We start from the raw sequence: 16453 nt of genomic DNA, 5'->3' as shown, positions 1-16453 counted from the left end.
TTTTGGTTTTGCCATAGAAAACCACTAATAAGATCAATTGGTAAGTGGAGGGACTGAAACAAATTGTTGCAGCAGTCAAACATCTGAAGTTCTGTGGGAGTGTGTAAACTGTGTCTAAGCACTCAGGGATTATTTCAGTTAATTCTGCAGTACATTAATGTTGATTTTTAGCAAATGCAGGGAAGCTGGAGAAGCTCTAAAACACTGCAGTAAAGCAAGATGTTCTACTAGCAAGTGAACTAACCATTCTAAACCCACCTTATTTTAATGACACATTTGAGTAAGATCATAGATACACAGACCATGGATAAACCGCTCTCAGTGAACAAACCAAATAACAAGGGCCTGCTCATGCTGGGGCATATGGCTGCAATGCAATAATCCAGTTACAACCAACTTTTTTGAACGAGAATTTTTTTACTACTTTAATTAACATAACTGGCTCCAGCTATGCTTTGAAGTTATGCTTTGAAGGTTACAAAAACCCTGCATATAGAAATAGTCTATTAAGATGGCAAGTTTTAGTGGGGTCCTACTGAAATTTGTCATCACGTCTACTTAGAGATCTGGAAGACTGTTGCATAGTGTTGCTGTTAAAATGAGAATGGAATAAATTCTAATGGTGCCAAAAAGTAATGACCTGCTGGATGTAGGTCACTGATGAGAAGGGACAACATGCAGGGATGAAGTGCACAGACAGATGTCTTTAAGGGTCACAGAAGATAAACCACTGAATGTGGCCATCATGCAGATAAGCTGACTGATGTGATCTTTAGATAAGCAGGACTGCCCATCAGGAAATATGCACAATTTAATACTCATCAAAGCAGATGACTTTGCCTGAGAGACAACTCATCCTACTGGGGAAAGAATGATATCTATTTTAAACTGGTTCAGACTGCTCTCTGGACCTGAGATGAGCTGGCACAGTACAGTGTCTATCCACACAGCTAAGCATCCCCCAGGATTCTTGTTGAGCACTACCTGGGAGAGTACAAACTGGTACAGCTGTGCTGGGGAGTATGCTAAAAAATGGGAAATCAAAGGGCAGGGCTTGTGCCTGTGCACTGGCACCACTTTGCCTGCTTTAGGAGGTGTTAATTTATACTGTGTAAACAGTGTAAACAGGAAAGAAAGCAGTCAGTATCCACTTTTTGCTCCTCTTATCTGATAGTCTGACTGGGTATGGAAAATTTTACATGGCAGTATGGATATCTACTGGGTCCTGCCCAGCAGGAACTGCCAAGGGAACTGAGATTTGTCTATATTCATGATCTAAGGCTGCTTTAGTCATACAGACTGCATTTTGCCTAGGTGCAGGGTTCTAAATCTGAGCCAAGCACAAAACCAAATTTTTCTACATTCGGATTGAGACAGTGCAAACATCACCCCATCAAAAAATGTGAAACAACTTCCTACACTACTGCCTGAGGAGTGTGTATACTGTTGTGCCTTTACTTTGTGCACAACTGTAGAATAAGGGATCTTGCAATGAGTGGCACTATTGGTGAGAAAGAAATGTGGCACTAATGGTGAGAAAGAATGGAAAAAAAATATCCCAAATCAGCTCCTTTCTGGACTCTATAAGAGCTTTCATGCTAGAAGATGCCAAATCTCATGAGTACTGACAAACACAGGAAGCTGGCATGACGTTTTTTCCCCCCACAGCCATTAAAGAGCTAAAACTTCTGCAGGAAAATTATTGTCTTGACATCCTCCTTTCACAGGTTTATGACCAAGAGGAAATCTTTTTCAGACTAATTCTCCTTGAGATTTGTGCTCTTGAATAAGAAATAAGTTTCTCAGACTGTGTGACTACCTATCAGATGTCCTATGTATGAAGTGATATAAGAAAGACAGAAACTACAGCTTGCTTTTTACTCCTTTTTTTTTTCCCCAAAATTATACATTTAGCAACCGTCAAGTGACAGAAGTGCTGCCAGACAAGTTTAAAAACAATCCCAGAGGTGCAGAAGGATATCTTAAAGAGTACAAATTTTGGAGAGAGGCAATCTCTTGTGAAAAAGAGGGAAGTCTTGCAGACAGCTATACTTCTCCTCCCTGGCAGATTCATTGTGTCTGGGCAGTGTGGCTCTGGTACCCAAAGTGCCAACTCCTTCTCAGGGGAGAGGTTGGCGCTTGGACCTGGCACAGTCACAGCTGTGCAAGTGTTGAATGACACTGTTTAGATTTAGCAGGATTTTATTAATTGCTTTCCATAAATGTCAGAGATTGCTCAGATTTGTACTGAACCACTCTCCAGAACCTTTAGGAAATCTCAGTCTTCTCATCAGTTATCACTAGCCTAGAGGAAGTTCTGTCACCACCAAATATTTTTCTTTTTCTTTGTCTGTATTAAATCCGTATCGAGACAATTGGATTATCTGAGTGTCTGTGTTTTTCTTAGCATCTTCCTTAATGTAAGTGGGCCATGTGGATGAGGCTGAATTCACACTACATTATTTCTGACAAATGCTGCTGAAAACAACCCAGGCCTTTAATAGCTATGCATTAAAGCACTCTGCTGACCCCATGAAGTCATGAGAGCTCTCTCAGCAAGAGACCTGCTTTTGTGAAATTACAAGATGTTTCATCTACTGAGGGATTTCTTTTTGGTGCATATGTGTGTGTGTGAATTAGCTTCTTTGCAGATTTGGGTTGGGTTTTTTCTTTGAGTGCAAGGACAGATTTAGACATCCACATGTTTTCCTGCTCCAGGTAGTATGAGACAGTACTATCTGCAATCAGGGTTGCTGCTGCTGATGTAACGTGACTCATTCTAGTAATTTGTTTAATTTATTCTGTTTTTAAATAAGCTTTTAAATTGCCCAGGAGTCTGACAGCTATTAGCTCAGACACTGATGAAGTGATGCCCGTGTAACCAGGCTGCCGTGGGGAAGTGGCAGATCCGGGCACACACGAGAACAGCGCTTCCTGGAGCTCCTGCCCATGGCAGATCCTGCCCAGCTCGTGGAGGGTAGGACACGAGTTTATTGTAGAGGATCCTAGGGAGAAAAGCTGACACCAGAAGACTCTTTCCCCTCTGTAAATCTTGCCAGTGTTTTGTGCCATCCTCTCCTTGTAGCTGCAGCATTGTTTCTAAGGGAAACTACTTAGTGCGGGCTTTCCTGTGCCAAAACTCAGGTCCAGCTGCTATGGCAACGTTGAAAAGCCCTCAGGACATTTTTTATTTCTCATCTAGCTAAAGAATGTAAAAGAACAAAATGTCTGTGTACACTATGAACCCCTCTGGCTGGTGTGTGGAAAGACTTGGACCTTTGACAAGACTCATAAGACATTTGTGCATATATGTACATCCTCTTCTCTCCTCCACACAGTTTGGGCACAGCTAATTCTGTAATTCTCTACAGAAACTTTGGACATCATGCTATGGATGTTTCTAGCAAGAGAAAGGGAGCATATTGATTTGTCTTTGGGGCACCTTAGGATCTAAAGCCTCTGATATCCTTTAAGTTCCTTTGGGGTGGTGAGCTGGTGGCAGGGAGGCAGGGAGGCACAGTACAATGTTGCTGCCTACAGCTGCTTCAGGAGGTGCTATGCTATTCCCTAGCTGTTGATGTTTCAGGCTTTCTGTGTAGCCTGGGCTGGCTGAAAGGGGGTTACAGTGAAGGTCTTTCCATAAAAAAATGCATGGAAGGGAAATACAGGCTTTGATGAAATGTAATAATTTAAATAATGTCAGCAAGGTAATGATGTATACTTACTGTTCTGGAGAGTTGATGTCTTCTATGGCATCTTTGCTTGTTCTGGAAGGGTCTGATGAACCCCACTGTGCTGGTGGATTTTGATCAAGATGATTTTTCAAAATGGCTTTCTCACCATCTGCATGGACAACACATTCAATTTTACTTTACTGTGACCAAGAGACCATTTAAAAATAGTTTCATTTTAACTTTTTCCACATATTCATGATGCCATAAAGTAAACTCATACTACCTATATTCCAGCAGAGTTCCAAGTTTTGCTGTGAGAATTTGGTACTCCTCTGTTTTGGATGAAGTGTTCCTCCATAGGAACCATCATGAAGAAACAGAAAAGTGACAAAAGTGACATCATGCTCTCTCATCTAGTCTTGGGCTATGTGAAAAAATAATGTAACTGTACTGTTCTTGCAGTTAGAAATTGTAACCTTTTCATAAACCCTCCTTCTTAAGACTTTTCCTAGAAAAACTTTAATTTCATTGATGTGAAAACCTTGATACTCTTACGATCACACATGAAATTAAGTGCTGTCATTTGCCTGTCTGCTACTGCCATCATTTTCAGCCTGGAAACATGATTCATACCAGCTGCACTGGTCCATAGGCTGTCTACAGCAAGGACAGCTAATGATGTCATTACACTTTTTTCTTTTCTGCATAGCAATAATGAAACAGATCAGAATTTTCTCCTGGGTGTTCTGGGTGTCCCTGGCTAGCTGTGCTGAAGCCCATGGCATCATTCCCCCTGAGAAACACGGGCAAACACAGCCACTTTAAGACCCTTTCTGTTCCTGCCTGCTTTTCAAAGTCTCTTTCTGTGGTAAGCCAAATAAAATCATACAGAAAGCATCTGAATAATGAGGGCAGTTCACAGTTTTCATAAATAATTACAGAGAGCTCCAAATCCATCACCAGCAGTTGTTTGCCACACAAGCAGAGCAGCAGTGATTGCCGCAGGCATTGAGGCATCATGGAAGAGGAGTCTGAGGTAAATTCTTGAAGAGGGTACTGGAGGATTTGAACATAAAAGTGGGTACGAAGGGGAAAAGCAGGAAAAGAGTGAAGAAAAAAGGAAAATGGCATGAAAAAGCTGGTATGTTTTGAAGGGTTAAGGCTTTTCTGTTGTACTCATGTTCAGCAGCCCCAAATAATGCTCAGCTCCCAGCATGCTAGGAATATGGATGATGTCAACAGGCACTGGGGGGACAAAACAAGTAGCAGAAACACAAACTGAGAAAAGAAGCTAGAAGCATAAATGTTTTGAGGACAAACTCCAACATCTAGAATTGCCCTCCCAGCCAGGTTATCCCTGGCATTATTTGATAGCATTCACTTCGTGCTGTGAAAAACCTAACAAGCAAGCAACAGCTGAGTGTGTAGGTGAGGAGGCAGCAATGTGCAGACATGGGGATCACTATAGCTCAGGAGAGGAGTCAAGAATTTTCACTGATGTTGCATTGAAGAGAAGAGTCTGGGTGAGAAAAGGAGGTGACCAGAACACATGAAGCTGCTTCAGCTGGGGCAAAAAAATGTCAGTAGAAGAGAGCTAAGGAATTCAGTTGTAACAAGAAGTGTATTTAAAATTAAGAGTTGGCAGGGTTCGCTGATGGTTTAGATGTGAAGGGAGTACAGCAAAGAGTCAAATCTGACAGTGGTTAAGATAAGCAGTGAGGTCTATCATCTCAGGGCAGCCTGAAACTTGCTGGTGTGGCACTTGCTGTCAGAAGAGTTCAGTTTTTATTTTCTGTACATTGCATTTCTTTGTATATCAAGTTTGACATTTGCATAAAAGTCTTGTGATGTCTATAAGAAGACATGTAGAAAAACCACTTTTTACTTCCGTGATTAAAACCAATATTCAGTCCTGAGCTGATCAAAGCTGACAATGGAAAATGCCGACTTTTTGATACAGACCAAAGTAAAAATTTGATTAACCCTTGTAAATAGGGATGGAAAAGTTCTAAATTTAATTATTTTAGGGTTCCAACTCCTTTTGCCAAGATAAGCAATTTAACATTTTTAAAAGCCACTAAAGATATAATTCTTCATCAAATGATTGGAAAATGCAACTGTTGCGGAGTCTGTTATTTAATAGGATAATCTGTGTTGTACACACTAAAGGAGTTTCATGTACTTTCAGCTGTGCTGTGAGAGAGAAAGAGAAGGAGGTGGTCCTTGTCAAAAAGGTGGGGGATTTAGTTTAGAGTAGAGCAGAAATTATGTATTCTCTTCCTACTCACCTCTCAACACCAACTGCCCATATATCACCTTGTGTTATTCTTAATAGACTCTTTTCTACCACTCTTGCAGATTACTTGCCCTTAATACACTGAATAAATTTCTGCACACAAGGCTACCAAATGCAAGTTTTACTGTACGTATATAAAATGCAGGCAAAATACAGACACTTTTCCCCCCCCTTTTCATTTGCTTCTTTCAAAATAAAAAAAAAGGTAATTCTTATTTGTTAAGCATTTTGTGAGAGGAGTTGTTAGATTTTTATTTTGCAGCTATGGAAACTAGAATATCTTTATTTTTCATTTACCTTTCATTTAAATAATGAAGAGCAAGATTCTCACTTAGTCATATGCTTCTGGGAGCTGGAGCTTAAAGACAAAACACTATTGCCATATGTACTTAAAAACTTAAGAGTTTAGAAAACTAGTTTTATATACATGAACAACTGAAAGTAGTGGTAAACATTTGATTTCCCAGTTTCCCCTGGAAAGTGTCACAGTGTTTTTGATACTTCCCCATGCTCTCTCTTCCTCTGTCCATTAAGTATGCTGGCTGGAAAATGCCATCATCCTCAGGGCACTGTGTGCCGCTGCAGATTCTACCCAGTAAGTTGCACTGGGATGATGTAACTACCTTTTAAATTGAAATCACATTAGCCAGAAGCACCTTCTAAATAATTTTCACCTTTGTAGACCTCAAACCTGAACTCAGAAGTCTGGATAAGTGATGCCTGAGCGCTTTCCATTCAGAAAGCTGTCGGGAGAAAAGACAAATACATCTCAAGGGCCTCACAGAGCGCTCGGCAATGGGCTCATTATAGAACAAAGCTCGCTGCCAGTGGTTGGGGAGAGCAGAGGGCTTTAGCCTGGGACCTTTGTCTACCTGTAGCAAAAAACCAGCTTCCATTTACAAAGCTCTGAGCTGCAAGAGCACACCTGATGCAGGCTGCCAAGGGGCTCAGAGAGGAGGTCACTGCTCCCAGCTGCTCTCCTCTCCCTCTGCCAGGGGTGACCTGTAATCACTCTGCAACCTCGTGCTGCCAAAATTACCTAGGCAGGCTCAACTGTGCCATGCATATTAACAACCTTCATTCAGCTGCAGGCAGAATGCACCAGGTGACTGATGATGCTTCAATTTCTTCCAAGAGTTTAGAAAACATATTTTTTTAACTAGGTGCTTGTTTGGTTGATGTTTGTACACTGCAGCTTTATTGAACATCTTCATCATTATGCTTTAGTGGCAATATTCCTCTGACGGCTTAGAACTGGATGACAGAACTACACTTCATCCAATATCTTTCAATTCTACTATTGTTTCTCTTTGCTAGAAAACATATATTATGCTCCACAAAGAAGCAAGTGTGATTTAACAAGGACTTACAGGATCTGGCAGAGATTGCTGATTTACTAAAGAACTCAGGAAACTTTAAAACTAGAGGAAGATTTTGAAAACCTGCTGTAATTTTTCCCAGTTCTGTTGTTTGGACTGTGAAACATGACTAGCCAGTCTCTGTTTTTCATGTAAATAGGGTGATAAGAAAGTAAACTGAAAGGAAAAATTAAAACGATCACAATGTCTGCTGGTAATCAGAGAAAAGTTCTCCTGAAGTAAGCACTCTGCACAGACAATCTAAATCATAGCTTCTGATAATTGTCTTTTGAGAGGAAGATTTTTTAAAAAGAAAAGCCAGCAAGATTCTACTCTGATTTATACTACTTTAAATCAGAAGAAATTCCCTTTACTACAGGTTCATTTCTGTGCAAGGAAGGGCAGGAACTGAACCTCTGATATGTTGGTCTCCCTGCTGAAACAGAAACAAGATCCAATTTCAGGATTGAATCCATTTGTTAGGCTTCATAGAAACTAGCATACATATCTCTACACATCTCTATAAAGAAAGGAACTACATCCTTGCTTTAAAACAACATCCCTTTAAAAAAGTTATTTCTGAAAGCCCTTACCTTTGAACCTCTTTTTCAATCTCATCCTTAATGTTTGAATTGCATGAACTTCATAGAAATAATACTTCCCCCACCTACCACAGATGAACTCTGTTTTGCTTTGCATTTGTGAGCAGCATGCCTTTGAAATCTGTTTTTCTTTGAGCTGCTTTTACATGGGGAAAAACTAACACCAGGAAACATCGGAGTGGGGTGACAAGTGACAGTATGTAGGCATATCTGACATGTAAATGAATGCTCCCAGCCCATTTACAGCAATGAGTAAAGACTGCTTTCTGGCTTGAAACAGACAAGGTTTTCTGAGCAAGGAAGGGCGCCTGCAGAGAGAGAACCTGCAAAAAGGGCTTGCTCATAACAGGGGACTGTGGCAAGGCTGTCTCCTGCTTCTTCTGTATGTCCCACAGAAATGGCTGTCATTCCTTAATTTCCCTAACATGCTACTCTGAAATGTACTGGCCAAGGTAGAAATAGAGGGACATTCTTCTGCAGGACTTCTTCTGAGCTTTGCTTTATATGAAGCTCTTTCAATCCACGATTTTGTGAATTTTGTCACATGGAAATAATTTCATGTATTAAAATGTCAAAAAGAAGTCAAGTAGAGTAAGATAGTAAGATTCCAAGTGTAGCAATATTATTTAACATCCCCTCCTCCCTTCCTTTACACAGCATCACAGTTGAGGCACTTGTCCTCCTTTTTTCCAAATGTCAGCCTGACAAACAGAACCGTGCCTCCAAGCCTGACTCTTCTTGCTGAATGACTGTCTCTTACAGAGATGGCCTGAGCCAAGCCTCCCCCACGCCCCATCCCTGCCTCAAACCCAGGCTATAATGTGGCTCTGCCACTCCAGCAAGACCAGATCCCACAAATGCCAGGGGAGAAGTTAGTGTTGCTCTGTGCACAGAGCCGAGGTCACTAGCAGGCACAGTGACTCAAAGTCATCCGAGGAATGTAGGAAATGAAGTTAAGGGGATGCCCTTTTAAATCCAGCATCTGAAGTTGCAGAGCCATAGTCCATGGAGCATGCTAAAAACTGCTTGACCACAGAAAGCTATGCAGCAGTGCAGTGAAAAAGCCTGCATTAAAAGAAAGCAATCAAGCCATAAACCACAAATCACATTTTCCTAATTGCTTTTCTTACATAGCCAATTGCTGTGGATGTCTCAGGGACATCATGCATTTGTGAACAAGAGTTGAGTGTCTCAGATAATATCTCTCTTTAAATGAGATGTACTGAAGTGTGCTGTAAAGAAGGAGTCCCTGTGCCAGCAAAGAGCTCCTGGGATACACCAGGAGCTGTTGCTATTAATAACTAAGCAGGAATCCCAAAGTTATGAAACGCTGCCTGAGGTCAGGCAGATATAGGAGTTCACAGCTGTATCTACCTATTTTGGCTAAAGTAATTTAAGTTTAGTATCTTAAATCCATATGTTTGATGTAAATGAGGGTGGTGAAGAAGGAAGAGATGAATCAAATAACCTCCTCTGGCACTTGGCTATAGGAATTAGGATTTTTAACTCCAGGCAATTTTTACAGATCAGAAGCCTACTGAAGTGTACTATGACATTAAAGTTTGATTAGGGCTTGTTCGAGCTGCATTGCCTAAATCCCATGTTATGATCTGTTCTGTGAAGAGCAGTGCCCTGAGTTTGTGTAAGCAATAGCAGTGGGGTTACCCTACATGGCATTCTCCCTGTGAGCTCCTCCAGAACAGCAAGGTCTTTTATAAAAACAATTCACATAGAAGTGATCAACAAAGCAAATGTGGCAAATTATCTGGTATGATTTTTAGCTCCAAGTCAGCTGCTATTTTGAGCCTCTATCTTCACTGTCCTATTCCCACTCTCCCAGCTCACATTTTTCACAAGATCAAGGAAGGCACAAACCTCATCATCACCTTTAAACTAATATTGGACTGGCTTCCCCAGTTGCACAGTGGGGATGAGAGAGATGGTCACTCCTAGGTCACGCTAATAGATTATTTACAATTCTGAAGCTTCACTCAAGTACCACCAGGGATGCATAATTTCAAGTTTCTGTACTTTCCTTTACTGAAAGCTCATGAAATGCATAGCTACAGAAAGCATAGTCATGTCATTTGGAGTTAGCTTTCCCGTAGCCGTAAGGGCCAGAATTTTTTTAAGTACCATTTAAGTGGTGTCTGTTTGAATCTGCACAGAATCAGCAGTGACTCAGCAGCATGAATTCTCCAAAGCCTTGTTATTTTGATTGGAACAGCAAATTTATATTAAGCACATAGGTTGACTATTGGGAATGGGTGCAGTGAGAGAAACAGACAGGAGATTCAGATGTAGATAAGGGACAGGGAAATGTGAAAAGATAAGAGGCAGAAGAAATGGAATTGGAGGGACAGGAAAAGGCTAGCAAGGGTTGCTTATCACAGTGGCTCAATGCCTGGGAGTATGAATATTTAGTGTCCCTTGTGTCAGAATCAGGATACACTACAATATGCATGTGTGGAGTATTTGCCACCAGGTGTGGGACCAAGCCTCAAACACCTTCTGCAAATTGGGATCCAGGTCTTCCTCATTCTCAGGTGAATGGATACTCTCACCTTTCCATATAAATTTTGACAAGTGAAAGCATCTTTCTCCATCTGTCCCACCTTTTGTGTGGAGATTTATGTGGTAGATCCATTGAGAAAACTGTGTCCAGCAACTTCAGTATGCAGAATATCTACCCTGTAAATCCCAATTATTAAATAGCTCCAAGCTACTCTGGAAATTAAGGCTCCATGCTTACAGATGATTTTAAATATGCACTCCACAGCAGAAATGTAAAAGCTAGGGAGCTGTACTGGGGGAAATTAGGAACAAAGACAATCTTGGATGCTGTTGCTTAAAGCAGCAGTTAGGCATCAATGTCTTTTGTAGACATAGCCACAAGTAAGTGCAGAAAGGTTATATTTTATCCTTGATTTCTTTGCCAGCCTCCTACTGCTAATGGAGTGCATCTTGCTGTGGGAAGCATCCTTCCTAAATTTATACCCAGTGTATTTCTTGAGAATAATTTTTTGATTCTCATACCCAGACTCAGATGGGCATTTGGCACAATGCAATGTATCTTTTCTGCTTGAAATATTATTCATGATTTATCATTTTTCCTGGAGCATCTGACATGAGAGGAACATTCTATGTGTTCCTTTCAAACTGCCTCATCCCACTCACTGATGTTAGTTCTTGCTCCTGATCTCAGCCCAATAATCACACGCCTCCAGCAGCTATTTACGTTTTCCTTTTTTCCTCCTTTCCCCTCTTCAGTTTTTTTTGGGTTTTTTTTTGGTTTTTTTTTTTTTTTTGTTTTTTTTTTTTTTTTTTTACTTTTAAAAAGGACACTGGAAACACTCCCTTTTTCTTCTTTTTGCCACAAGTTATACAACCCGGTGTATACCCAGGTTAAAACAAAAAGCTCAAGAAAAAGTAACCTTATCCAACAGAAATATACTTTCAATATACTTCAATAACATATGTGAACTGTTGCTGTGGTTGTAGAATTGTTCAAATATATTCATAAGAGTAACTTCTGTCCCACATAATCAAGCCTATGGTGCTACATCAATAAGAAGCCTGAGCCTCGCAGTTAGCAAACATGCAAATATACAAATTCCAAACACAGAGCAACCAGTTTGTCACACACTATAGTAATAGTCTGCTTACAAAGCTATTTGCCAGAAGTCACAAATTAGATCCATTCTAGAGTCGGATATGGAAGGTGGGCGTCCTGGCTTCCACTTTTATTGCACTATGCACCAGATTTTATTGCTTCCCAAAAAGCAAAATGGCTCTAATGGAAGAAATTCTCTTGCATGTATTTCTTCAGGGAGCAATGCAAGAGACACAGGAGAAACAACTTAGGAATATTACAGTTGTCATTAAATCCTTTTTTATCAGTTCCTAGGGAAGAACTTTCATACATGAGTGGCTTCAATTCTGCATTTAGAATCCAAACCAGCACTGAAATATTTACATGCTTCTTTTTTATGTGCTTGATAGCAGCGTCCAAAAGCAGGATTTCAGCATCCTAGTCAGGCAAGCACATATTAAACTGGGCTTAAAATTCTGTGGCTTTCCTCTCTCCATGCAGCACAAAAAACTTGGCTTCTGAACACAAGTACACTTCTTAAATTTTCCCCCTTCATCATGTGTATTACGATAGAAGATGTATATACAGAAATAACTAATCTGTGGGTACCATGTAGCTTATTATGTGAATCCCCATACTCCCAGTAATTCAACCAAAATATTTAAACTGTCTTACCAAGGTTTGAGTGCTCTGAAGCCAATTCAATTGAAAGGTTCGGCATGTTAAGCTACTAATGGATTTTACTGACGCTCACCTTTGCCGTCTGTGAAGTTCCGTATACTAAGAATGTCATTAAGGTCCTGATAGTGGTTCTGCTTAATGTATGTTGTTTTCTCAGGAGTGTCCTGAAGTTGCATTGTGACCTCTTCCAAGTCTTTGTCCAGCTGCAAAACAAAGAGTACAAATCCTTCAAAATTCATGAGTCTTTGCTTCAGGCATCTGCACTGAGGCACAGCTTTCCATAGTCAGGCTGGAAGGCAGGTGGTAATGCAATTACTACACTGTGACAAATACAGTTTTCTTATAGCACTACTACACTACCTCTAAAAATAATGCTACAAGTAAAAAATTGTGTTCAACTGTGACATTGCACACAGGGCATAGGAGAGGATTAAGCTTTAGTAGTTGACAGTAGAAGCAATTCAGGTGTACTGACAAATGAGAAAGATATAGGCATAAGAAAGCCCAGTCTGAAAACATCTGGACTCTTTATTATCTACATGCAAAATTGTGGCATACATAGCTATAACCATTTCATTCATCAAATTATTGAACCTACAGGAGAATACAAGGGAGCTATGGCATGTCCAGTCATGTGAGTGACTGCAGTCAACTCTACCAGGAATGCACTTTCAGCACTGAGCAGAGCCCAGTGTGCTCTCCTCAGAGGCTGACTTGTACTCAGTTGTCTACAGCCCTAATAGAAAATAACAAGAAACAAGCTTCCTAATCCTCTTTGTGAACAGCTGTGCACGGTGTAGTGTCCAGAGTATGTCCCACTCCCTAGCAGCTTTACTGAATTTTAGAAGTGCTGAATTTAGATTTATGTTTTTCCCTGTAGAACTGGGGCACAGCAACTCAAACTAGATGAGCCAGAGATGTAGCTGCTAGCCATGGTAGGGCATGTTCCAAATCCCCTTGACAATGAAACTGATTTGGACCCACTGGTTCTAGGAATTCTATCTATTTAAGTAAAGTCCAAAAGGAATAGTCAGGGCCCTGCAAGCACTAATGTGGCTGCTCTGATCATCCTTACCTGTGGTCACCATCATGAGCCTTGTAAGGCACAGGCTGAGAGCTTGTGCTAGGAGGTTTAGCAGAAAAAAACTACAGTAGAGTAATGGAACAGAAATAGCCAGCAGGCAGCTAGGCCTTCATTAAAAATTTCAAGGCTCTCACATGAAAGGGACCTGGCAAAGCTGAACTAAATTTCTTTAACAAGGCAGAGATAACTTTTACTTTTGGACTCTTTGGTAGCCTGAGTAAATACTTTATAGTTACATAGGCAATTGTCATTAATATCTGGGCAAAGAAATAACTGTTGCAATAAAATAGTTTTTCTTCAAGGTATAAGAATACAGACTGGCTAAGAACAGGTTGATTTCTTTATGATATGATCAGTTATGGTTATCTTGTCTCAAAAATGGGGCAGTCTTCAAGACTGGTTTGTCATCATTTCAGGTCTACTGAGCAAGGATGGATACAACTACAAATGTACATGCTGTAGCTGTTATGTAATTCATGTACTCCACGTACTCAGCCTTTCCCTCAGTAGGTACTGAAGCAACCATCACCTTTGTGTCAAAAGAGTCAGCTCACACATTCACAAAGGTATCTTTCTACCTTAAGAAAATATGTAATTCTGTTTCATGGAAGACGTAAAAATATGTCTAGCAAGTTTTTGAGCAAACTCTAAGAGAGGCTGAGAAATAACAGCAGCAGCAGCCTCAGAACTCAACCATAAACAGGAACAAAGACAGCCCTTAAGTGCCCCTGGGGCTGTGGATCTCTGTTATGCTTGCTTGTAAAGGTTACACTTCTGGAGCTGTGGAGCTCAGCATGTCCATGTGAAACAGCAGGGTAATTGGCCTGTCACAAATAAATAGGGCAAGTTTAATTCCATTTTGCTAAGGCACATTTTCATTTTATCACACCTGCCACGTATTTGCTGTACTAGTTAGCAATCCATATAAATTGCCTCTTTCCTATTATTTAGATGGGAAAAGTTAACTTTTTTCTCTAAAAAGTAGCCAGTATTTAAGCAGATTGCAGAATTGCAACAAAAAAACAATGAAAACTGAAGTGCCTAGGCAGTAAATAGAGTAAACAATACCTCTGTAATTTTCATTCTCAAGCGGTGGTTCTCTGACTGCAATCCTTCTAGTCGAGATGTGCTGGCCTGATTGACGCTGGTGACTGATGTCGATGTTTTTGAATCTTCTTTCTTTTGATTTTGAGTGAACTGAAACCGTCTGTTCTGTGTGGCTGCATCTGGATTTGTTCGCAGTGTGATGAGCTGAAAGGTTGAAAAGCCTTAAGAAATCCTGTTTTATTTTTGCAGCTATTTATTTTGTATCTCAAAATACTGAAAGGTGAACCAAGAGCTTCTTTTTGACTTTCAAGTATAAAACTATGGAAAGTGAGCTCTGCTTGCCATGTGCACTACTTGAGATGATTTCTGAATAACTTTATAGAATAGGTTGAATGAAAATGATTATGAGAAGGGAAGCATTCAAAAATTTAGGAAAAAACTCATTCAAAAGATATTTATCTGGATTTTAAATACACTAAAATATATTTTAATATTCTTCAATATGTATCTTTCTCCCTCATTGATATGTTCATACTTTCAAAGGATATATTCCTTCTTTAAGAAAAATACAATCCACCAAACCCTCCTCTTCCTAAGCACAGTTTCATCTGAAATTTCTCCTTTCCTACTGTTACAAGTAACGCTCAAGCAGTGAGAGACATGAAACAGGAGTATTAACAGAGAGAACTCATGGGAGATTGCACTCTGGAGATAACAGAAACTTAATTAGTTTTTAGCAACCCAAAATAAACCAAATCTGTTCAAAAAAATTAAATAAGCCACTTAGAAAAAGGTTAACCTTAAACATATTTAATTTAAGCAAATATAAGTAAAATTCAACACTCAGTGACAATGTGAAAATATCACCTCAACATGAGGAGAGAAAGCAACTGCTGTTTGGCAGCAGGGGGAGAGAGATTCTCAGATTACTCTAGAGAATACAAAATTTATGTTACTTGCCAAGCAGCATACATATAGATTCATATACAGACAAAGCTGAAGGAGCTCCCTGCCCTGAGAGGATAGGCATGGACTCATAAATCCAAAGGTGTTGAGTTGTCTGAAAAGAGAGAATGGGCAATCATTTTGCATGCATAGCCCAGCCAGATTTTGTGGTCTAGCTGCATTTTGGAGTTGATTCCTCTTATTCTTGAGAGCATGGAACTGTTCTGCAGCTCCAGTGGCATAATGTAAGGCCCTAAATTCTGATCAACAGAGATCTGACTTCTCAGGCTCTGAAGAGTGTGATCCCTGGCATGTATTTACAGACCAAGGCTGCAGATTGGGATGATGCTTGCAGATAATACATTTTATTTTTCAGGTGGTAAAGTAGATGGAGAAGGCTACGGTGCTCTCTGTCTTCTTCACCTTAGTCTTTACTGGTAAAACTTGCCTTAAAAAATTCCGCACCTCTAAAGTAATTGAATACATTAAGTTCAGCCAACCTGACAAGTTGTATGCCTGAGGATTAAGGGAACTGGTCCATGTCATCACGAGACCATTCTCAGTTACTTTTGGAAGATGATGTTGATTTTGAGCAGTTTTTGAGGATTAGAAGAAAGGAAATGTCACAGCTGATTTCAGGAGATGTGACAGAAGAATTTGGGGAAATGCCTCCTTGCCACCTTCACCTCAGTTTGGGGGGGATGCTGCAGTAGATCCTCTGGGGAACCATTTCCAAACACATTAAGAGCAAGAATGTGATTAGAAGCATTCATTGTTGGTTTATGAAAGAGAAATCCTGCCTGAACAATCTGATTTACAGCTGTCTTCAGTGAGATGTCTGGGCTGGTAGATGAGGGTAGAGAGTTATTTTTCTTGACTTAAGCAAAGATTTAACACTGTCTCCCAGAGCATCCTCAGACTTAAACTGATAAAGTGACTGGGCAAGGAACCACTGAAGTGAATGCAAATTGGGCTGAACTGACAGGCTCAGAGGATTGTGGTAGCCAGTCACTAATGTTGCTCCTCAGTCTGGAAGGAAACGGGTCTGGGCCAACAAGGATCTCCTAAAGCTAGGCAAAGGGAAATTCTAAGTCCTGCCCTTGAGGAGAAATAAACCCCAAGCACCTACCCAAACAGCAAAAGGTCTGTTTGGCTGGAAAGTACCTTTACAGTA

General features: G+C 40.3%; 1 protein-coding gene across 2 annotated transcripts in view; it reads right to left on the bottom strand.

Moving 5' to 3' along the window:
* GABBR2 (gamma-aminobutyric acid type B receptor subunit 2) overlaps positions 1–16453 on the bottom strand; it is a 459095-nt gene that overhangs the window by 5779 nt on the left and 436863 nt on the right. For both annotated transcript variants that reach the window (XM_071455578.1, XM_071455586.1), the window contains exons 17-19: positions 14356–14538; positions 12277–12406; positions 3726–3843 (exon numbers count right to left, since the gene is read on the bottom strand). In XM_071455578.1, the coding sequence (XP_071311679.1) occupies positions 3726–3843; positions 12277–12406; positions 14356–14538 (431 nt within the window). The remainder of the gene's footprint in view (positions 1–3725; positions 3844–12276; positions 12407–14355; positions 14539–16453) is intronic.

The sequence above is a fragment of the Agelaius tricolor genome, unplaced genomic scaffold (genome assembly GCF_023055355.1).
Source record: "Agelaius tricolor isolate 1412-34295 unplaced genomic scaffold, bAgeTri1.0.p SCAF_2, whole genome shotgun sequence".
Classification (NCBI taxonomy): domain Eukaryota; kingdom Metazoa; phylum Chordata; class Aves; order Passeriformes; family Icteridae; genus Agelaius; species Agelaius tricolor.
This window is presented reverse-complemented; position numbering and strand designations above follow the sequence as displayed.